The sequence below is a fragment of the Portunus trituberculatus genome, chromosome 7, assembly GCF_017591435.1.
Source record: "Portunus trituberculatus isolate SZX2019 chromosome 7, ASM1759143v1, whole genome shotgun sequence".
NCBI classification, from domain to species: domain Eukaryota; kingdom Metazoa; phylum Arthropoda; class Malacostraca; order Decapoda; family Portunidae; genus Portunus; species Portunus trituberculatus.
In genome coordinates, this window is record NC_059261.1 from 3,892,244 (window position 1) to 3,914,985 (window position 22,742).

The 22,742-nt window shown below is 39.5% G+C and overlaps 2 protein-coding genes across 2 annotated transcripts; both read left to right on the forward strand.

Annotated features, from left to right (window-relative positions):
• Window positions 1-4,378: 4,378 nt before the first annotated feature.
• On the forward strand, window positions 4,379-5,265 carry LOC123519384. Its single transcript, XM_045280660.1, has one exon. The coding sequence runs from the start codon at window positions 4,591-4,593 to the stop codon at window positions 5,263-5,265; it is 675 nt and encodes a 224-aa protein (XP_045136595.1). The 5' UTR covers window positions 4,379-4,590.
• A 5,449-nt stretch (window positions 5,266-10,714) lies between these two features.
• Window positions 10,715-21,396, forward strand: LOC123498440 (EF-hand calcium-binding domain-containing protein 1-like). The gene is made up of 6 exons (XM_045245547.1): window positions 10,715-10,879; window positions 11,174-11,249; window positions 12,471-12,634; window positions 14,566-14,697; window positions 18,667-18,791; window positions 19,936-21,396. Exons 1-6 carry the CDS (start codon window positions 10,813-10,815, stop codon window positions 19,996-19,998), a joined length of 627 nt encoding a protein of 208 aa, XP_045101482.1. The 5' UTR covers window positions 10,715-10,812; the 3' UTR covers window positions 19,999-21,396.
• Window positions 21,397-22,742: the final 1,346 nt, after the last annotated feature.

Here is a 22,742-nt window from a genome sequence, read left to right on the forward strand (position 1 = left end):
CATCGCACTTACTGTAGCAGCAGACGCAGCCCTTGCCCTTACATCCCTTCTTGCTGATTTTGCCCTTACAATGCTCCTTCTTGGACTGGCACACACCCTTCTTCTTCTTACAGGGTTTCTTGGTCTTGCACTTGGGTTCAAGCTTGGGGACTGCACAGAAGAGAAAAGGTACGTCACTATTGACTACTACTACTATTGACAGGTATATCTCAGGTCGACGAAAGGAGAAGGTTCTGACACGTGAGGAACTAAGAATCTAGGAACCTAAAGAATGATGCAAATACAAATAGTTAGTAGGCTTACACGTGGCAGTTGCTGTATGTGTTAAGTCTTTCCATAAAGTTCCCTCTTTACATGTACAGTACTAACAATCTGATACCCGAATCTATTCCAGTAACCTATTTATACCTTTGTCCATTTATCATTGCTGTCTCTTAAAACTCCAGTGTGAGGTCAATACCCAATACCTACCACAGCAGACACAGCCATGATCCTTGCAGCCTTTCTTCAGTGTTTTGCCCTTACACTTCTCATACATAGACTGGCACACTCCATGGGCCTTCTTGCATTTCTTCCCGGACCGACAGACTGATGGCAGAGCAAGACAAGGACGTGAGGCAAGAAATAAGATGATATAGTAAAGGCATGCAATTTATGATAAGGTGATGAAAAGTGGTGATCGTTGTGATACTGAAGTGAACAGATATAATATGTTCTCAAAGGTGATCTTGGAACCTGATGAGTGTTGTGGCTCCAGTGTCTGAGTGCACGATGAGAGGTGTTATATTGGTGGCAGCGGTGGATCAATATGAGTGTTTCTATGAAGTGCGAAGGAGAGAGTGTTACATTTGTCGTAAGGGAGTGAAGAAATATGAAAGAAAAAGGAATATGAGAAATCAACAATATATTATGTATCAAGGGAGAAAAGAAAGGTGAAAGAAAGTGAGTGAAAAGAACAAATTATGTAGTATCTAAAAGAAATCTCAAATACAAGTAAGAAAAAAAAAAAAAAAAAAAAAAAAGGAGAAACTAACAATGTATTACGTGAAAATGAAGGATCCTGATTTGTATTTTCTTTCTTCCATCATACTCACCTTTGATCTTCACTACGACCTCAGCTTCTGTCTTCTTGTCATCCTTCTTCACTAACTTCATTTTCTTCTTCATCTTCTTTATTTTTTTCTTATCATCATCATCTTTGTTCTTTCTCTTCATCTTTTTCTCCTTATCTGCGTCTTCTTTGTTGCTTCCCTTTGTCTTCTTCCTCCTCTTTTCTTCCTTTTCCACATTCCTATTTTTAGTTTTGTTTTCCCAGCTATTTGTCTTCTTGTTCTTCTTTTTCAGTAATTTCTTCATTACGTTTGTCTTCTTCTTCCTCCTCTTCTCTTTCTTCTCCACTTTCCTGTTCTCAGTTTTGTTCTCGATGTTATTTCCTTTTTTATTCTTCTTTCGTAGCATTTTCTTCAATACATTTGTCTTCTTCTTCCTTCTCTTCTCACTTTTCTTTTCATCCCTTTCCTCAGATTTCTTATTCTTGTTAACTCCTTTCCTCTTATTTCTTTTCCCATTCTTTGTCTTGTTCCTTTTCTCTGTCTTAGTTTTTCTCGTCTTATCCTTTCCATTTTCTTTATTTGATCCTTTCTTTGTTTTTCTGTCTTTCTTTCCATCTTTCTCTCGTATTTGTCCTCGTGAATTGCCTCGTCTTTCCTTGCCTTCTTTTATCGTATTATCCTCATCCTTCAGGCTGTCGAGAAGGTCTGAGCTACTGGCAGGACCTGAGGAGCCATGGAGACAGAGTAAGCTGATGGTGAATGATTAATATTGTCTGAGATTTGCCTACACTTTCTAAGTTTTGGTTCCTGAGACAATGAACTACATAATATTGGCTTTTCTGTGGATTTTCTGTGGGTTGATTAAAAAAGGGAATTGTATCTAAACTGGTACAATGTTTCTCCTATGCACTGCCCAAGATGGAACACTATAATAAAGAGATGAGGGCGTTACAGTGGTGCCTTGAGGAACTTCTTGATGGTGTTTAGATACATACAGTAGTACAGCTCAGACGTTACCAAAAGCTACTCCCTCAAATTGGTTCTCTAACAAGACTTACACGACCGGACAGGTGATAAACCCTTAGCCAACCGCAGCAACATGTAAACAAAATCTATACACATCAGTAACTCCTTCAATAAAACACGATCTAACCCATACATACAAAGCACCCAAGAGGACGTGACAGCCACCACACTTACCTTTCCTCGTACAGCACACTTTGCCCTCATCACAGCTAAGGGAGGAGTCCAAGTACTGGGAGCAGATCTGCGCACGTCTGTCTCCCAAGCACTGCCCGCCTGCCTCCTTGCATGTCTTACCCGCTGCCTGCTGTGGAGGAGAACAGGTACAATGAATGACAGAAGAGGGTTAGGAATGAGTGAAGGCAAGGACGGGAGACGCAACCAGGGAATAGAATGGTGGATGAGTGATAGAAGACATGATACACAGGAAGAATAAATGAAAGAAGAGAAGGTTAGGAATGAGTGAAGGAAGGAACAGCAGAAACATTACCAAAGAATGAAATAGTGGATAAGTGATACAAGACACGATAGACCAGAGGATGTACGAAGGGATGAGTGAAGGAAAGCACAATAAATAGATAACCAGGATGTGTAAGACTGGATGAGTGAAGGAAGGAACGCTAACAGACAAACAAAGGACGCGAGAGTCAAATAAGGAAGTAAAACGTGTTCTTTGTTCAAGTTAACGAGGAATCCATTAGTCAGTCAGCCAGTGTGTGTGTCATTGAAGATTGAATTCAGTCACTCATTGAATCTAGCGAGCCGGTCAATCTTAACCCCTTCAATAGAGACACATTTTTACCTTGAGATTTGTGTACGATTAGACCATTTTACTGACGTTAGGAAGGGCCTATGGAGGTCAGAAGATTAATGGCCACAGTCTTCACTATTTCAATCCCTTCAGTACTGGGACACATGTATACTTTGACATCTGTGTACGATTAGACCATTTCATTGACATTAGGAAGGGTCTATGGAGGTCAGAAGATTAATGGCCACAGTCTTCACTATTCTAATCCCCCCACATAAGTTTCTGAAGCTGTATAAAATCACCAAATAGTCACCAGAATGAATATGGAAACGCGTCATGCTACTGAAGGGATTAACTTGAATTTTGCATCGTTTGTATCACTTAGTCAAGCCAGAGTGTTGTATCGTATCACATTTCTTCCATCAGTAATTTGTAGAGCATCAAAATTAATCTGTCAATAAATAAGTCAATAAACTTTCCTCTAATCCACCAATCAATAGCTTTTTTGCATGACATCAAGCTCAATTAACCAATCAATCAAGCAGGCTTATAATCACCAAACCAGCAAGCCAGTCTGCATTCTGGACACGCATTCTGAAACCATTCTACGCCTTGCATCCATTATTTCAAGAGACTCTGGTTGATGCTACGATGTTTTTTAATTGTGTTTGTACGGTTTAAGTGACAGAGTAACAAAAAATCTATATCATCAACAAGAGAAGTGCAAGTGAAAACCCTCCTAATCATCTCTGTGGCCTTTGAAAACAGTGGGTGAGGAAGTGTAGTGTTCCTGTAACTTCTTATGGTATCAAAATCCACAAACACATTTCACTTTTACATCTACAAATCTTTTACCTGATAGGACGCAGAGATTAGGACAAGGAGCCCCAGAGCCAGTGATGCCCAGCCCATGGTTAGGATAGGAGGGAATGAAAGCAGCGAGCGAAGGGGAATAAGCTGTGTGTGGATCAGCGAGTACTGAGGCCTTATATACCAGATCTCTTTCTCTCTCTCTCTCTCTCAGATGTATAGGAGGCTGAACGGCCCACACCTGTTTTACCTTTGTCCAGCTTTATGCAGGTGTAATAGTGAGGGGTCAAGCGGAAGCGGAAGTGTACAGGAGGAAGAGGAAAATAGATGAGGTCTACGAAGATTGAAAAAAAATAATCCCTTCAGTACTGGGACGCTTTTTAATATGAGTTTTTGGTGTCATTAGACGATATCATTGACATTAGGAAGGCTCTATTTGAAAGGGTGTTGGACAGTAGACTGAGACAGGTGGTACGTGTCGGACGGCAACAGCTAGGATTTATGAAGGGATTTGGGACAGTCGACGGAATCTTCGCACTCCGACAGAGTATGGAAAAGCATCGGGAAAAACAGAAAGTACTGCATATGGTTTTCATTGACTTAGAGAAAGCGTATGATAGGATCCCACGGCAGGAAGTATGGAGAAGCCTGAGAGAAAGAGGAGTGCCAGAAAAGTAAGTCAGAATTGTCCAAGAATGCTACAGGAATGTTACAACTAGAGTTCGGAGTACGGATGGCACAACGGATAGCTTTCAGGTGAAAGTCGGCTTACACCAAGGATCGGCACTAAGCCCACTACTATTCAACATAGTGTTCGATGTCATAACTGAAAATGTCAGAGAGGAACCACCCTGGTGTGTATTATATGCTGATGACATCGTCTTAGTGACCGAAAGTAGAGGACAGCTGGAAAGAAAATTAGAAGAATGGAGAGTTGCTTTGGAAAGCAGAGGAATGAGGATAAGTAGGGCCAAAACTGAATATTTTACGACGGATACAAGGGGCGACCAACAGGCCACAATTAGACTGAATGGTGAAAAGTTGAAGAGAGTGAAAACATTTAAGTACTTGGGATCAATGGTAGACGAGACAGTGGAAATGGAAAAAGAAGTGAACTTCCGGATTCAGTGTGGCTGGAACAATTGGCGGCAAGTTTCGGGTGTGATATGCGATAGAAGGGTACCAGTAAGAGTGAAGGGCAAAGTCCACAAAGCAGTCGTCAGACCTGCTTTGATGTATGGGCTGGAAGCAGCACCTTTGAAGAAGATCGAAGAGAGGAAGATGGATGTGGCGGAGATGAAGATGTTGAGATGGATGGTAGGAGTCACCAGAACAGACCGAATTAGGAATGAGTACATAAGAGGCACAGTGAAAGTAGTTGAAGTCTCCAAGAAGATCCAGGAGTCAAGGTTGAGGTGGTATGGACACTTGAGAAGAAGAGTTGGCGAAGACCACGTAGGAAGGGAGATCATGGAAATGGAAGTGCAGGGAGTTAGAAGAAGAGGACGGCCCAAACGAAGATGGATTGACTGCATAAACGGAGATCTTAGGGAGAAAAATATAAATCCAGAGATGGCAAACAACAGAAATACGTGGAGAAGGCTCATTCACAACGGCGACCTCGAATAGGGAAAAGCTGGGAAGGAAGGCTCTACGGAGGTCAGAAGATTAATGACCAGAGACTTCCCCATTTTAATCTCCACATAAGTGTCTGAAGCTGTACAAAATCACCAAATAGTAAGTAGAATGAATATGGAAATGCGTCATGCTACTACAGAGGTTAAATCAAATGTAAGGTTTCAGAAGATAGGGAAGAGAGCTAAAATGACGAAGAAGATAAATAAACGAGAAGGAGGAAGAAGAATAGTGTTATAGAGGAGAGAGAAGAGAAGCAAAGAAGATAGATAAAGAACGGATAGGGATGGAAACCAAAGTGACGAGGAAGATAAATAAGGAGGAGGATAAAGATGAATAGTGTTTTAAAGGATAAGGAAGAGGAGCAAAGAAGATAGATAAAGAATGAGAAGGAGGAAAAGTAGGAAAACGAGAGAGAAGTTATAAGAAGGATGTGAGATGAAGTTTAAAAGAGGAACAAAGAGGTGAGGAGGAAGATCTAATTGAAGAAAGAGGAAGAAAGCAAAGAAAGGAACATTTAGAAAGATAAGAGATGACAGGAAGACAAAGGCAAGAAGAAGAAGGAAAAAGGAGAACAAGGAAGAGAGCAAGAAGGGAAGATTTTAGAAAGATAAGAGATGACAGCAAAACAAAGAAAGAAGAAAGAAAAAGGAGAACGAAGAAGAAGAGAACAGCATTAACAAAGACGATAAAAGAAAGAACAAGAATAGACAGAAAGATTTTAGAAAAGGAAAAAAAGAACGAAAACGGAGAAAAAAAACGATAACAGAAGATAAAAAGAAAGAATAAGAGGAGACAAGAAGATTTTATGAGGAAAAAAACAAGAATAAAAAGGAAAAAAAAGAGAACAAGAAGAAAGAAACTAAAGATAACAAGGATAAATAAAAGATAACAAGAAAAATAAGTAGAATATAGGCAAAAACATTGAAAAACAGCTTTGAAATAGATAAGAGAAAGGAGAAAGAAACAGAAGATATAGAAGGAAGGAAGGAAGGAAGGAAAGAAGGAAGGAAGGGAGGGAGGAAGGACGAGGATAGGGGGATGTATGGTGATAGAAGGGGGAGTATGCCACGTTTGAGGAAGGGCTAACAGAGCTACACTATGTATGTATGTATGGGGCCACTGACCTATAGAGAGAGAGAGAGAGAGAGAGAGAGAGAGAGAGAGAGAGAGAGAGAGAGAGAGAGAGAGAGAGAGAGAGAGAGAGAGAGAGAGAGAGGTACGAATCTTAAAGGAACAAGGGGAAAAAGATCTAAATACGCATAAAGAAAGGAAAATATGAAGCGAAGAAGATATTTTAGTGTGAAAGAAAATAAATAAAGATATAAAATGTGGAAGAAGGGAAGATATTTAAAAGAAAGGCAAGTTAATGAGTGGAAAAAATGATAAAGATAGGATATAATGAAGAGAGAGAGAGAGAGAGAGAGAGAGAAATACCTACTACTATACAAAAAAAAAACAAAGAACAATACTAGAAAAAAGACGAAAAAAAAAATATTACTTTTACAAATAGAGAAAGGAAAGGAACTCAAAGGAACACAAAGGAAGGAACAAATAGTAATAAACCCTTCTGGACCTGACGAGGCATTTTATCTACGAGTAAGAGGAAAAGAAAGGAAAGAGACCAAAGAGGAAACCCAAGGCACCACAAAACAAAGAAAAAGTATATAAATTAAGATGTAATGTTTATCCACCTCAGTACTGGGACACATATTTACTTTGAGATTTGTGTACGATTAGACCATTTTATTGAGATCAGGAAGGGTCTATGGAGGTCAGAAGGTTAATGGCCACAGTCTTCACTATTTTAACCCATTCAGTACTAGGACATTTTTACTTTGAGATTTGTGTACGATTAGACCATTTTATTGACGTCAGGAAGGGTCTATGGAGGTCAGAAGATTAATGGCCACAGTCTTCACTATCTCAATCCCCCACACGAGTTTCTGAAGCTGTATAAAATCGCCAAATAGTCACCACAATTATTTCGGAAATGTATCTTGGCACAGAAGGGGTCAAAGAAAAAGTTACACTACAAGAACAAAACAATAAGCATGTTTGGATTATATTAGTTAATTGATGCGAGGTGCTTGTATCAAACTGACCTCAAATACTTCAATTGTTACTTTTCATCACCACGTATTGACGATTTCATTAACTAAACCTTTCAAAGTTATCATATTTAACGCTTTAACAAAACAACAAGCAGGGTTGGATTACATTAGTTAATTGATGCGAGGTGATTATCTAACTGACCTCAAATGTTTCAACTCTTTCATTACAACATATTCACGATTCCAATACTCCTTCACTCTTTCACTATTACTAGCAATATGACAACAAAACAATAAGCAGAGTTGGATTATATTAGTTAATCTGACCTGAACTCTTTCAATTTTTACTCTTCATTACCACATATCAAGGATTCCAACACCCTTTCACTGTTACTAGCACTATGAGAACAAAACAATAAGCAGGGTTGGATTGCATTAGTTAATTGGTGTAAGGTGTATTAGGCTACATTTTATTACCACATATTCACAATTCGACTAACCCTTTCAAAGTTACTGTATATAGCACTTTAACAAAACAATAAGCAGGGTTGGATTGCATTAATTAATTGGTGTAAGGTGTTTATATCTAACTGACCCCAAATATTTCAACTATTAGGCTACATTTTATTACCACATATTCACAATTCGACTAAGCCTTTCAAAGTTACTGTATATAGCACTTTAACAAAACAATAAGCAGGGTTGGATTACATTAGTTAATTGGTGTAAGGTGTTTATATCTAACTGACCTCAAATATATCAACTATTAGGCTACATTTTATTACCACATATTCACCATTCGATTAAGCCTTTCAAAGTTACTGTATCTAGCACCTAAACGAAACAATAAGCAGGGTTGGATTATATTAGTTATTTGATGTGAGGTTCTTATATCTAACTGACCTCAAATATTTCAATTGTTATTTTCTCATCACCACATATTCACGACTTCACTAACCCTTTCATTGTTCGATATTCTTCTCCCCGATAATCTAAAGCTCTTAAAACCTTATTTGTGTACTCGAGTCTCTCTTAAATTCGTGTTTATGTGGTTTATTGAAGATTTAATTAACCTTATCTTTTCTTCTCTTATGTATATGTGTGTAGCTTAGCAAGGATTAAATTAGCGTTATTCTTATTGTTTATTTGTACAGCCTAGCAAAGGATTAAACTCCATCTCCTTCTCATTCATTCTGCAGTTTAGCAAGGAGTAAATTAACTTCTCTCTTTATAGTTGTCCAGCTTAACTAAAAAGTAAACCTAACCTAACCTAACTTCCTTTTCTATATAGTTGTACAGCTTAACAAAAGACTAGATTAATACTCACTTTTTCTCCTCCTATACATATATTTGTACAGCTGAGCAAGAATTACATAACTGGTACTACCATCCTAACATTCGTACAGGTTAACAACGACCAAAGCAATACATTTCTCCTCCTGTATATTTGTTCAGCTCTGCAAGAAGTTAATTACTGTAACTCCCTTCATTCTTAATATTTGTACACCTTTACCCCTTCAGTACTGGGACACATTTTTACCTTGAGATATGTGTACGATTAGACCATTTTATTGACAATAGGAAGGATCTATGGATGTCAGAAGATTAATGGCCACAGTCTCCACGATTTTAATCCCCCATATGAGTTTCTGATGCTGTATAAACTCACCAAATAGTAAGCAGAATGAATATTGAAACGCGTCATGGTACTGAAGGGGTTAAGAACGATCAAATCAATACTTCTTTATAACTGAATAGCTTAAAAAGGATTAGATTAACTTAATTTTTCTTCCCTAATAGTTGTACAGCTCACCAAGGATTAAGCCAATATTTACACACACACACACACACACACACACACACACACACACACACACACACACACACACACACACACACACACACACACATATTCAATTTCCGGCTCCACATCTGCCTTAACATACCTGTCCACGCGTGAATACCTGGCTTACTTGATAAATAGATGGAGGAGCACACCTGCTTGTCCCCTCCCCCTGACATGGACCTGTTCCAATTTGTCTTTTTCACTGTTTATCTTTGCTGACCTACCGCCTCTCTCTCTCTCTCTCTCTCTCTCTCTCTCTCTCTCTCTCTCTCTCTCTCTGGTTTCTTTTATTTCATTTTTCTTATTTTTTCTCCTATTGTTTATTCACGTCCTCTTATTCCTTCAAATTAAATTAAATAAATGAGGAAAAAAATTGAAAAAAGAAAAGAATGAAAATAAAGAAAATGGAAACAAGAAAAAAGAAAAAGAAAAAAGAAAAAAAGCAAAGCAAAAAATAGGAAAAATAATAAGAAAAATGAAAAAAAATAATAAAAACTGGAATAAAATTAAATAAACAAAGAAAAAGATAAAGAAAAAAATCAAAGCATGAAAAAAAGGAAAAATAATAGAAAAACAAGGAAAGGAAAGAAAATTGAAACTAAATGAAATGAATAAACTAAAAAAAAGAATAAAATGAAAAATAAGAATAAAACAATAAGAAAGAAAAGAAAAGAAAAAATAAGAATGTAAAAAAAACGTAAAAGAAAAAATTAGAGAAAAAAGCAAATGAATAAAAAGAAAAGAAAAAAAGAAAATTAAAAAAGAAATAAAGAAAAATAAACAAAAAAACATCAAAACAAACAAACAGACAAACAGACAAAAACACACACGAACCAGAAAAATTAGCAGACAGGTGGCAAAACAAACAAACAGACAATGACACACACACACACACACACACACACACACACACACACACACACACACACACACACACACACACACACAGTAGTATAGTAGTTAGCACACTCGCCTCACAACCAAGAGGACCCAGGTTCGAGTCCCAGGATCGATATGGACGATGGGCGCGGCTCTTAATGTGTAGTGTGTGTTCACCTAGCAGTAAGTAGGTACGGGATGTAACTGGAGGGGTTGTGGCCTCGCTTTCCCGGTGTGTGGGGTGTGTGATGTGGTCTCAGTCCTACCCGAAGATCAGTCAGTATATGCTAGCAGTAGTAGTAGTAGTAGTAGTAGTTGTTGTTGTTGTTGTTGTTGTTGTTGTTGTTTAAGTATTCAAGTTACTTATTTTCCATTATTTTTTTTTTGTATTGCTTCACGTTTTTCATCTCTTAATTTTTCAGTTTAAACAGAGAGAGAGAGAGAGAGAGAGAGAGAGAGAGAGAGAGAGAGAGAGAGAGAGAGAGAGAGCGTTCAAGTCGCTATCTTTTATCCTGCTAGTAAAAAAATGTGTATGAATATTAACCACTACGCACCATCACCTTCTCGTCTCCATGGCAACCAGTGTAAACAAACATCAGCTGATCACCACCACCACCACCACCACCACCACCGCCGCTACCACCACCACCAACAGTATCTCCACCGCACCATCACCAGCACCACCACCACCACCACCACAGTACTACCACTCCATTCATCACTTGTCACCACCACCACCACCACCACAACAACAACAACAACATGGCAAAGAACACAACATACAAAGGATATTCAAAACTGGCAGAGAAGATTGCGAGAAACACACATTGTAAGTAGAGAGAGAGAGAGAGAGAGAGAGAGAGAGAGAGAGAGAGAGAGAGAGAGAGAGAGAGAGAGAGAGACAGACAGACAGACAGACAGACAGATAGATAGATAAAGATAAAGATAAAGATAGATAGAGAGAGAGAGAGAGAGAGAGAGAGAGAGAGAGAGAGAGAGAGAGAGAGAGAGAGAGAGAGAGAATGAAAATAAACTAAGTGATGACAATTTAAAACAATAACACATGTGATATTAATGCCCTACTTCCCTCTCCCTCTCCCTCTCTCTCTCTCTCTCTCTACAGTCACGTGCGAGGAGGTGGATGCATTACTGACTCTACATGACCCAACAAGCACAGCACCCCGCATGGACGGCAATAGGTGTGTGTGTGTGTGTGTGTGTGTGTGTGTGTACTGAGGTATTGTCTTTGCACCAGTAACTATATACCACGTGTGACAGATTGACAAGATTCCTACAGTGTTAACAGGAGAAACAGTCTTGAGAACCCTGCTATAATTGTCATATAATAGTCACCTCTTTGGCCTTGGTGGTGAAGTGACACGGGCTCTCAAGAATGTTTTTTAGTGGTTTTACTAACAAATTAACAAGATTTTTATATTATCAACAGAAGAAACACATTTTTTTAAACAACTAACGATTTATATAGCCTTGAAAACATATTAAACAGGAAAAACACACTTGACAAACGAACTAACCATCTCTGCACTTTTAATTACTTTTGTTGTTTATCGATATGAAATGTTGACTCTGCATTATTAACAGGAAAAAACACAAGAGGGCCCAGCTAACCATCTCTGTAATCTTGGAAAAAAGAGCAAAGGTTCTATATACATCCTCTCGTTGCTTATTGCACTTACACATTTCTTAGTCTTAGATAAAACAGTTGTGAGAGACCAAAGCTTTTCTAAATACTCTTACAGTTCGTCACAGTTACAGGTTTATTCTTAACCCTGGAAATACAGTCATGGTGAGAGACCAAAGCGTTTCTAAATATTCTTGTTTATTGTAGTGACACATTTAGTCTTACAAAAACAGTCTTGGTGAGAATGCAATGCGGTTCTAAAATAGCCTCGTTGTTTATTGCAGTGACACATTTACTCTTAGCCTGGGAAAAAGTCGTGGTGAGAGCAAATTATTTCAGAATATTTTGTCTACAGGCTTAGAAAAAGTAATGGAGAGAGAGGAGAGAGGAGAGCGTTTATTATTCTTAACCCCAGAAAAAACAAAAAAGTCGTAATGGGAGAACAAAACATTTCAAATTACCACGTCTTATCACCTTAGAAAAATAGTGATCGAGAGTGGACCATTTCTAAATACCCGTGTTGTTTATTAACCTTAGCTTTAGAAGAACATCGTGGTGAGAGTAATTTTAGAACACCTTGTCTATCACCTAAGAAAAAACAGTGATAGAGAGCGGAGCGTTTCTAAATACCCGTGATGTTTATTACTTATTAACCTAACCCTTACAAAAACAGTCTTAATGGGAAAGCAAAACATTTAAGAACACCTTGTCTATCACCTAAGAAAAACAGCGATAGAGAGCGGAGCGTTTCTAAATTCTAAATAGCCTCGTTCCTCAGGTTCCGGGACATGATGCACGGAACCTTCGCAATGACGGACGAGGTGCTGATGGAGGCGATGTTCAGAGTGTTCGACATGGACCAGGACGGTGTGGTGGGGCCCGAGGAGTTTGTCTTAAGCATGTCTGTCTTCCTACACGGCTCCCTTGATGAGAAAATTGACTGTAAGTGTGTGTGTGTGTGTGTGTGTGTGTGTGTGTGTGTGTGTGTGTGTGTGTGTGTGTGTGTGTGTGTGTGTGTGTGTGTGTGTGTGTGTGTGTGTTACAAATTAACTAATCTTTCTGAAGTCACGAAAGGAAAAACCCCCTCCATTTTTTCTTCCTCCCTTTTCTATTCCTCTCTCTCTCTCTCTCTCTCTCTCTCTCTCTCTCTCTCTCTCTCTCTCTCTCTCTAAAAATAACTAGAAAGCCGTGTGTGTGTGTGTGTGTGTGTGTGTGTGTGTGTGTGTGTGTGTGTGTGTGTGTGTGTGTGTGTGTGTGTGTGTGTTTGATTTGGTTAGGCTAGGTTAGGTTACGAAAAAAAGTAGGTTTTGGTTTGATTAGGTTATTGAAAAAAGTAAGGTCAGGCTAGGTTAGGTTACCAGAAACAGTTAGGTTTGGTTGAGTTAGGTAAGGTTACAGAGAAGTTAGCTTGGGATGGGTTAGGTTGCGGAAAAAAAATATTGGTTTTGTTAGGTATGTTACGAAAAAAGTTAGGTTACGAAAGGGTTGTTTGGTTGGGTTTAGTTAGGTTAGGTATGTATTGGTTTAGTTTGGCTTACTTGCATCACGAAAAGTTACGTTTGGTTGAAAGTTACGTTTGGTTGTCTTATTTATTCATTTTCTAGATTAGGTTAAGTTTGGCTAGGTTTAATTATGCTGTGTTAGGTTTGGCTAGGTTTAATTATGCTGTGTTAGGTTTGGCTAGGTTTAATTATGCTGTGTTAGGTTTGGCTATGTTTAATTATGCTGTGTAAGGTTTGGCTAGGTTTAATTATGCTGTGTTAGGTTTGGCTAGGTTCAATTATGCTGTGTAAGGTTTGGCTAGCTTTAATTATGCTGTTAGGTTTGGCTAGGTTCAATTATGCCGTGTAAGGTTTGGCTAGGTTTGATTATGCTGCGTTAGGTTTGGTTTGGCTAGGTCAGCTTACAACTCTTCCTTTTTCTTATGTAGGAGTTGCACCAGCCGTGGGCAACAAAACTAGCTATAATTCTTGTGTTCTCATGCTCTTTCTCCTCTTCACCAAACCCTTTTCAAATAAACCCTCCTACAACAAGTCTGCTTGGTTAGGCTAACTTATAGAACTTTTTATGTAGACAGGGCAACAAAAATAGCTGTCGTTCTTGTGTTCTCATGCTCTTCCTCCTCCTCCTCCTCCTCCTCCTCCTCCTCCTCCTCCTCCTCCTCTCCACAAGACCCCTTACAACAAAGGTTCATATTCTCAAACCTATGCCTCACCTCCACTATTTCAAAAGGGTTTATTTAAATTTACACGAGTATTTAAGGTGTTTTTATGGGTTCCTCTCCACAAGACCCCTTACAACAAAGGTTCATAAACTCAAACCTATGCCTCACCTCCACTATTTCAAAAGGGTTTATTTAAATTTACACGAGTATTTAAGGTGTTTTTATGGGTTCTAGAGGTAGACAGACAGGATTTCTACATTTTTAACTGGAGAAACACTCTTGAAAACCCCGCTAATCATTTTAGTACCCTTGAAATTAGTCATGGTGAGAGAGAGAGAGAGAGAGAGAGAGAGAGAGAGAGAGAGAGAGAGAGAGAGAGAGAGAGCAAAACGTTTCTAAAATACGGACACCCCATGTTCTGAAACACTTCCTCGCCACACCTTCACAATAGTCAAAGAATTTAGGTGAAGATACTCGTGTTTTTAAGGATATTTTTTTTTTTTTTATGATTCTGGTGATGGATTTGTTTAGATCTCTACTTAATTAACCAAATAGAAAAAAAAGTGGCATGAAAACCCGAATAGCCGTCTCTGTGGCCTTAGAAAACTGTCGTGGCGAGAGAGCAAAGCGTTTCTGAAGATCGACCATACTCTCGTACATTCCTCCAGTGCTCATTCCATCTTACAATGTGCCCCCCGTGCCTCCTCAGATTGCTTCAGCGTGTATGACCACAACGGTGACGGAATGGTGTCGAGGGATGAAATGTTCCACCACCTCAAGTCCACTGTGGTCAATCTTCCACCTGGCGAGGAGCTGGACGAAGTGGCGAAGGATCTAGTAGGTGGGTGGGTGGATGAGAGAGAGAGAGAGAGAGAGAGAGAGAGAGAGAGAGAGAGAGAGAGAGAGAGAGAGAGAGAGAGAGAGAGAGTTACCCAACCCAACAAAACCATAACATAATAAACCACACAACAGTTTAATCCCCCAAAAATATATAAATAAATAAATAAATAAAAATCACAAAAAACTTAAGAAACGGTGAAATTATTAAAGAGAAAAAGAGAAGAACAAAGTGAAGGGAAGGAAAGAAAGAACTAGAACGATGAGATAATTAGGAGAGGTTTCAATTTAACGGTTAGTGAGGCATCGGGGAAAACCAGTGAAAAGTAGAAGGTTGAGAATGTCACAGAGGTCAGCAGGACGTGGTGGAGGCGGGAGGGCGGGAGGGCTGCGGGGGAAGGTAAGGTGAATGAAGGTGAAAGTGCGTGTTTCCTGTTCGGCGTGAGGAAATGGACAATGTGAGTGTGTGTATGTGTGTGTGCGTTATGTAGTACACACACACACACACACACACACACAAGTGGTAGTTTAGGGTTTAAACAAGTTATATAGCTTCTGATGAGCGCCACGCACCCATCAGCGCGCCCACACACACACACACACACACACACAAGGATAGCTGAATGTGTGGCATTGTAGTGTTAACATCACGGACAACATGTGACACCACAACACACACCCCCACCACACCACATACCATGCCACTTCTACCACCACCACCACCACCACACAAGACCCATACCACCTCACACCACGGTTTCCTCAGCACCCCGATAGCCCGACACTGCCTGACACGACCACCGCTCCCCCCCGGCCCCGTATCCCCGCCCCGGCCCCGCCCCGCCACTGTTACCGGAACAATGCCACGGGACACATTACGGGTGATCTCTCGGCTTTTCCATGTGTTTCTGGGTGCTTTCATGACTCCGGGTGGTGGAGGTGGTGGTGGAGGAGAAGGAGGTTTAGGGAAGAGGTGGAGTATGAAGGGGAGGGAAGAGGAGGAGGATTCAGCCACCAGACGTGTAAAAAATCCTTCTCTGCTTTAGAGTACATTGTTTTCTGGTTCACTAATGGAGTTGGTATTGTTTTGATATTTAATTTGTTATTAGCAAAGTATAACAAGTTTCAAGCCATAATACAATCAAGTCTAGCTGTTTTTTGGTTTCTCAAAATAAATGACTGATTAATCTTTGTCAAAATTTACGTTTTTTTTTTATCAGCACGCCTAGGATTGTTTTGGTGTTTGCTTCAAGACTTATAAAGTATGACAAACAAGACCCAAGTAATGATATCCAAGAATGTCTAGTCTAGCTGTTCGTATTTTCAAATTTAAAATACTTATGTCAAAACAAAAATTGAAAATTCCTTGTACGATGAGGAATTAGTGTTTTGTTTACATGTATGGAAAGTCAAAAATTTTCGTCTTCAGAAAACGTAACACAGTGTAGTCTGGCTGTGTTTTTTCTTCTCAATATTCTAGTGTTTTTGTGGCGCCGTTGCTGTGAAATACGGACTGTTGTTGGACTTGGCTCCGTTGATCGTCGACTCGGTACGGTTTATATTTGTTGGGTGTTTGTTAAAGTATCCGCCGCGTCAGAAAATGAAGTGCATTCCAGTCTGGGCGCCTTCTTTCTTTTCGCGATTTTTAAAATGAATTACGTACGTAAATATTGAGCTACAGGGGCATCTCACCCCTGCCTTCCCCCCAGGTCAGTCTACCAATGTTTACTTACACTCCCCTTGTGTTCCCATACTCAGGGAGTGTAGGAAAGCCAGAATTAATCGCGAATATAGATAAATAACGCACAAAGTGTCTTAAATGAGATAAAGGTGATGCCCCGGTGCTTATGCCCAACATTGTGTCATCCAACTCAAACACAGACGGTGGCTCGGTCCTCCCAGTGTCTCTCCCCTTAATATTTCACTCAATTTCCACAGTTTTCTGGGCATTTCCTGGTGTTTCTCCACAGTGAAATGGGTTAAATGTTGTTAGAGGAAGGAATGAGGAATGGAAGTGCGAGGGAACGTAGTAGTAGTAGTAGTAGTAGTAGTAGTAGTAGTATATAGTAGTAGTAATAGTTGTTGTTGTTGTTTATGTTGTAGCAGAATTATTATTGTTATCATCGAGTGTAAATGAGTGTGTGTGTGTGTGTGTGTGTGTGTGTGTGTGTGTGTGTAATTCACTGTTTGATCTGCTGCAGTCTCTGACGAGACAGCCAGACGTTACCCTACGGAACGAGCTCAGAGCTCATTATTTCCGTGTGTGTGTGTGTGTGTGTGTGTGTGTGTGTGTGTGTGTGTGTGTGTGTGTGTGTGTGTGTGTGTGTGTTATCATTTCTTGTATTGTTAATGCAATGACATTAAATGTTTGATAATAGATAATGAGAGAGAGAGAGACGAAACTAGTTAATCCGGTCCCTCGTTCTTCTTGCCCTGTATCACTCCGCACCCGCCTCGCGTTGACATGTGAACCAGATGACCTGAGTACCAATCTCTTAGGGACCAATTGCCTGTAAACCCTCCCTCTGTGCGCTTGCTTGTAATGATCGTGAGTCCGTAAGTGTTTAAACTCATCTTGAAAACCAATGTACCTTCAGATTAACCCCTTCAATACTGAGACGCATTTTACTTAGATTTTCTAGTGCAATTAGACAATTTTATTGATATTAGGAAGGGTCTATGGAGGTCAGAAGATTAATGGCCAGAGTCTTCACTATTCTAATCCCAACATATGTTTCTGAAGCTGCATAAAATCACCAAATGGTAACCAGAATGAATATGGAAACGCGTCATGGTACTGTAGAGATTGGGTTTTGAATGAAGAAATACAGAACAAGTGTTAAGAATATTGGTCACTGGGTTAAAATGGACAGAAATTACGGTTACTATTCATAATTCCCCCAGGAAGTGACGTAACGAACATAACGGAAGCATTCAAATACCGCTTATTACTCGTAGTTCAACGTACAAAAGACGCAGGGATTGGAAGAACGAGAACCAAGACTTCGGCGTTCCCCAAGCCTGCATCCTGTTTTCTTTCTAAGCTGTCTTCCTTATCCCCTTCATTATTCCTGTTTATCCTCTCTAGTCATGTATCATTGTCTCGTTGTCTGTCTCTCTCTCTCTCTCTCTCTCTCTCTCTCTCTCTCTCTCTCTCTCTCTCTCTCTCTCTCTCTCTCTCTCTCTCTCTCTCTGAATCCCTGTAAAATATCATCATCCCCTCAAGTCCTCTCAGCCTCACTCTTAAACTTCGTCAATCTCTCGCAACCCCATCAAAATCCTCTAAAAACCCCATCAATCTTTTTAACCCCATAAAAATTCTTTAAAAAACCCATCAATCTTTTTCAATTCCATCAAAATTTTCCAGTCCCCCGTTAATTCCTCTAAAACCCAGTCAAGATCCCCTATAAACCTCGTCAACTTCCATCAACCACCCATGAAACTCCCCGTCAACCCCTCTCAACTTTTCTACAACCACCCTCAATGATTCACAATCTCTGTTCAACCCCTTTCAACCCCGTTAAATCACCTACAACCACTCAACCTTCCACAACCTCTCTCAACCTCCTTCTACCTCCCTAAACTTCCCATCAAACACCTCCTCTCAAACTTCCCTTAAAAACCCTCTTCAACTCTCAATTTTCCCACAAACAACCCTTAACCTCTTCATTACCATGACACATTTTCATATTCATTCTTATTACTATTTGGTGATTCTATACAGCTTCAGAAACTTGTATGGGGATTAAAATAGTAAAGACTCTGGGCATTAATCTTCTGACGTCCATAGACTCTTCCTAATGTCAATAAAATCGTCTAATCATGCCCAAAACTCGTGGTAAAAATGCGTTCCAGTACTGAAGAATTTAAACGCCCTCAAAACCTCTTTCTACCCCCTCAAACTCCCTTCAAAATCCCCTTCAACACTCTTCAACTCCCCCCAAACCCCTCTCATCCTCCCTCGCCTCCCCAGACCTCGTGGTAAGGAAGTTAGACCAAGACCACGATGGGCGGGTTAGTTTCAGTGACTATGCCGGGGCAGTGAAGGAGGAACCGCTGCTATTGGAGGTGTTCGGCCCAGTGTTGCCAGATATACAGGTACGGAATTAACTGTTTTCCAAGGCCAGAGATGACTAGCGGAGTTTTCAAGAGTGTTTCTACGGTTGATAATGTAAAAATCTTGTCACTCTGCCTCTAGAACAGTCAAAACACCTTAAAAAACTCGTGTCAATTTGAATAAAGCCTTTTGAAATAGTGGAGGTGAGAAATACGAGTCATCCTTTAGTCTTCCTCAACCCCCTTCAACCTCTCAACCCCAGAACTTTTCTCAACCCCTCTTCAGCCTCCCACAAACCCCCTCAACCTCCGACAGTCTTCCTTAACCCCCTCAACCTCTCCCAATCCCTCTTCAGCTTCCAATAACCCTTCTCAACCTCCGTCAGTCTTCCTTAAACCCCTCAACCTCTCTCAACCCCTTTTAGCTTCCCATAACCCTTCTCAATCCCCGTCAGTCTTATTTAAACACCCCTCAACCTCTCTGAACCCCTTTTAATCTCTCACAACCCTCCTCTACTTCTGTCAGTCTTCCTTAAACCCCTCCTCAACCTTTCTCAACCCCCTTCAGCCTCTCACAACCCCTTTCAACCTCCCTTAGTCTTTCTCAACCCCATCACAACCTCTTTGATCCTTCCATAATCCTCCCCAATCCCAGTCAATCTTTCTTAACCCCTCCAGCCTCTCTCGACAACCTTCAACTTCCCCACAATCCTCCTCAATCTCCGTCAGTCTTTCTTAAACCCCTCTCAACCTCTTTCAACCCTCTTCAACCTCCCACAACCCTTCTCAATTCCCCTCAGCCTCCCACAAACCTCTTCAACCCCTCGTCAGTCTCCGTCAAACCTCCCTCACTCTCTCTTAACCTACATAAATCTCCTTCAACCCTTCTCAAACCTCTCTCAGCGCCTACAACCTCCCTAACCTTCCCTCAATACTCCAAACCCAACCTCAATCTCCTTAAATCCCCAGTCAACCCCTCGCAACCTCTCGAACTCCCTCAAAATACTCCAAATCTAGCTTTTAATCTGCCTAAACCCCCGTCAACCTCTCTCAACCTCTCTCAACCTCCCTCAAAATACCCCATCTTGCTTGCTAACTTACTTATCTACTTATTTACTTATGTATTTACTTAGTTATTTACTTATTTAATAACTTACTTATTTACTGACTTTCTTCGCCTCTGCAGGAACGAGAGCACTTCCTCAGCACCTTCCTGGACCTGTACGGCCTGAGAGCACAGCAGATTTAGCACCACAGCATCACTCAGCACCACTACTCAGCCCTGCCACGCTTCACTGCACCAATACACTGAACCTGAACCTCCGAAGCGCCACTCAGCTCGTTCACAATCTCACACTCGCTACTCGGCACTCTAAGGTTCATTTTGTCTATTGGAGAAGCACCTTATTCGGCCCTTGGGATTATTATTTTTTTTTTTATTTCATTTTGTCCATTTGAGTATTTGTGAGTTGTTGTGTTATTTATTTATTGTGGTTTGAAATTGGTAGGGAAATGTGGGGATTAATTTTGAAAAGTATCTTATTAGGCCCGTGGGATTATTATTATTATTATTTATTTATTTTTTTTTTACATTTTGTCTATTTGAGTATTTGTGAATTGTTATGCTATTTATTATGGTTTGAAATTGGTAGAGAAATGTGGGAATTAATTTGAAAGCATCTTATTCGGCCCCTGGAATTATTATTATTATTTATTTATTTATTTATTTTTATTTACTGCGGTTGGAATTAACTGGAACGAATGTTTTAATGTGATAACCAGCTATAGTGTTACTCGGGAATGCGGAAACTATTAAACAATGATAAAGTTTGCAGAAAAATAGTTTGAAAAAATAGATATATGGAAATTTATATCATTTTTTTCTTTGTTATTTGTGAATATATTTAATCAGTACCTGAGTTAAACAAATTCTGGAATGTTTGTTGAATAATTAAAGGTGACAGCCCATCGTGTACTAAAGATCTGAAGGGTTATCTAGATGAACTCACTATAATAAATTACTCGATAAGATGCACCTGTTACCTAGCCATCCTCTCCAAGGGTCAAGACCAAGGATTCTATAAGCTCTGTATTTTCCTTGGTCAAGACTAACAGTAAGCATGGTTGTCTTAGCGGAACTGTGACTGTCTCCGAAAGCCACAGAGATGATTGGTTCCCTTCCTAACACCCAACTACGTTTCTTCTCACAGATAGAGCAAAATCATACACTATTACCTAAGAATATCGTACACTATCACCAAAATCGTTGATACGCGTCAAATTCTTATATTTAGTTATCTTTCACTATAATCATGAATAAACCCTTGAAGACTCTCAGTAACTTCCACTAAAGCATATGAAATCAGAAGTGAAATATTAACCAAATCAACTAAGAATATCGTAAACTATTGCTGAAATCACGAAAACATAAAATTCCCATATGAGGTTATCTATCACTGTGTTAACGAATAAAACATTAGTAATTTCCACTATAGCATATGAAATCAGAAGTAAAAAAAAAATATATATATATAAACTATCGCTGAAATCACAAAAACACACAAAATTCCCATATGAAGTTATCTATCACTATAACCCTGAATAAACCTTGAAGATTCCCAGTAACTCCACTATAGCGTATGAGATCAGAAGTAAAAAAAAAAAAAAAAAAAATATATATATATCAAACTGTCGCTGAAATCACAAAAACACACACTGTGTAGTAAGATCAGCCACTCTAGTTAACTTTTTCCATCTGTTTTTTATTCATTGTGTGTCCAAGTTTTATTCATGTCTCACTTCAGCACGTATCTCCGTCTTATTCTCTGTCTATCCACACTCCTCCCTTTAACTGGTATCAGCATTGCCTTCTTCACTGGGTTCCTCCTTTTTCCTCTATACAGGTCTAAAATATCTCACCTTGACTATCTTGCTTCCTCTTTTAAGTTACACACCCTGCATGTTCTTTTATCTTCTCTCTCTCCATTTTCTCCTCTTCACATGCCTCTTTTGCCTTCTCTTTTAAATTACACACCCCACACATGCTTCATATATATTCACTCTCCATTTCTCCTCTAAACATGTCCAAAATAGCTCAACTTTACCTATCGAACTTGCCTTCTTTTAATTTACACACCCCACACATTTAGATATTCACTCTCTCCATTTCTCCTCTACACGTCCAAAATATCTCAATCTTGCCTCTCCTTTTATGTTAAACACTCCACATATACTTATCTTCACTCTCCATTTCTCTAATATCCCCAAAAAAACTCAAAATTGCCTCTCTTGCCTTATCTTTGTTACACACCACATATGCTTTTTATTTTCAGTTTCTCCCTTTCCCAACAGTGAGAAAACAGCTAACCATCTCACCATCCTCACCTCCATACTCACCTTAAGTCTTTCAGTGCTAATGTAGAGAGCATTGGTGGCAGTAAGGACAGAAGCAGAGGAGAATAATAATAGTGGGTGGTGTTAGCAAACCTTTCTTTTGGCTGGAGCAGACTAATAGAGCGTAATAGTTCAGAGTGAGTGATTTATTGAGACAAAGTATATATATCTTAAAAGAATGACACACAAAGACTCATCTCTCTCTCCCTACTTAACAAAACCTCCTCAAGTTGTTCCTTTAATGATAAACTAACCTCCGACAAACACAATATACTTAAATCACTGCAGTGAATCACCACAACAACAAACTGATGCAATAAAATGAATGACAAAAACAACTTCCCTAAATGTATGTATATGTGTATAATATGTATCATTACTGAGGGATTCCTACAAAATTTTTCATTATCCAAGACCTTAAAGGAGAAAGAAAATATAATAAAAACAGTACAAGGAAATCTGAGAAGAAAGAAAGTGGAAAAAGGAGACAGAGAAATCATAATATGGAATGAATATTAGAACTATCATAGATTTTTTTTGGTGTAGGTTTTGCTGTTTCCCATTTTTTTACTTTTTTTATACATTTTTTGTGTTTTTTTT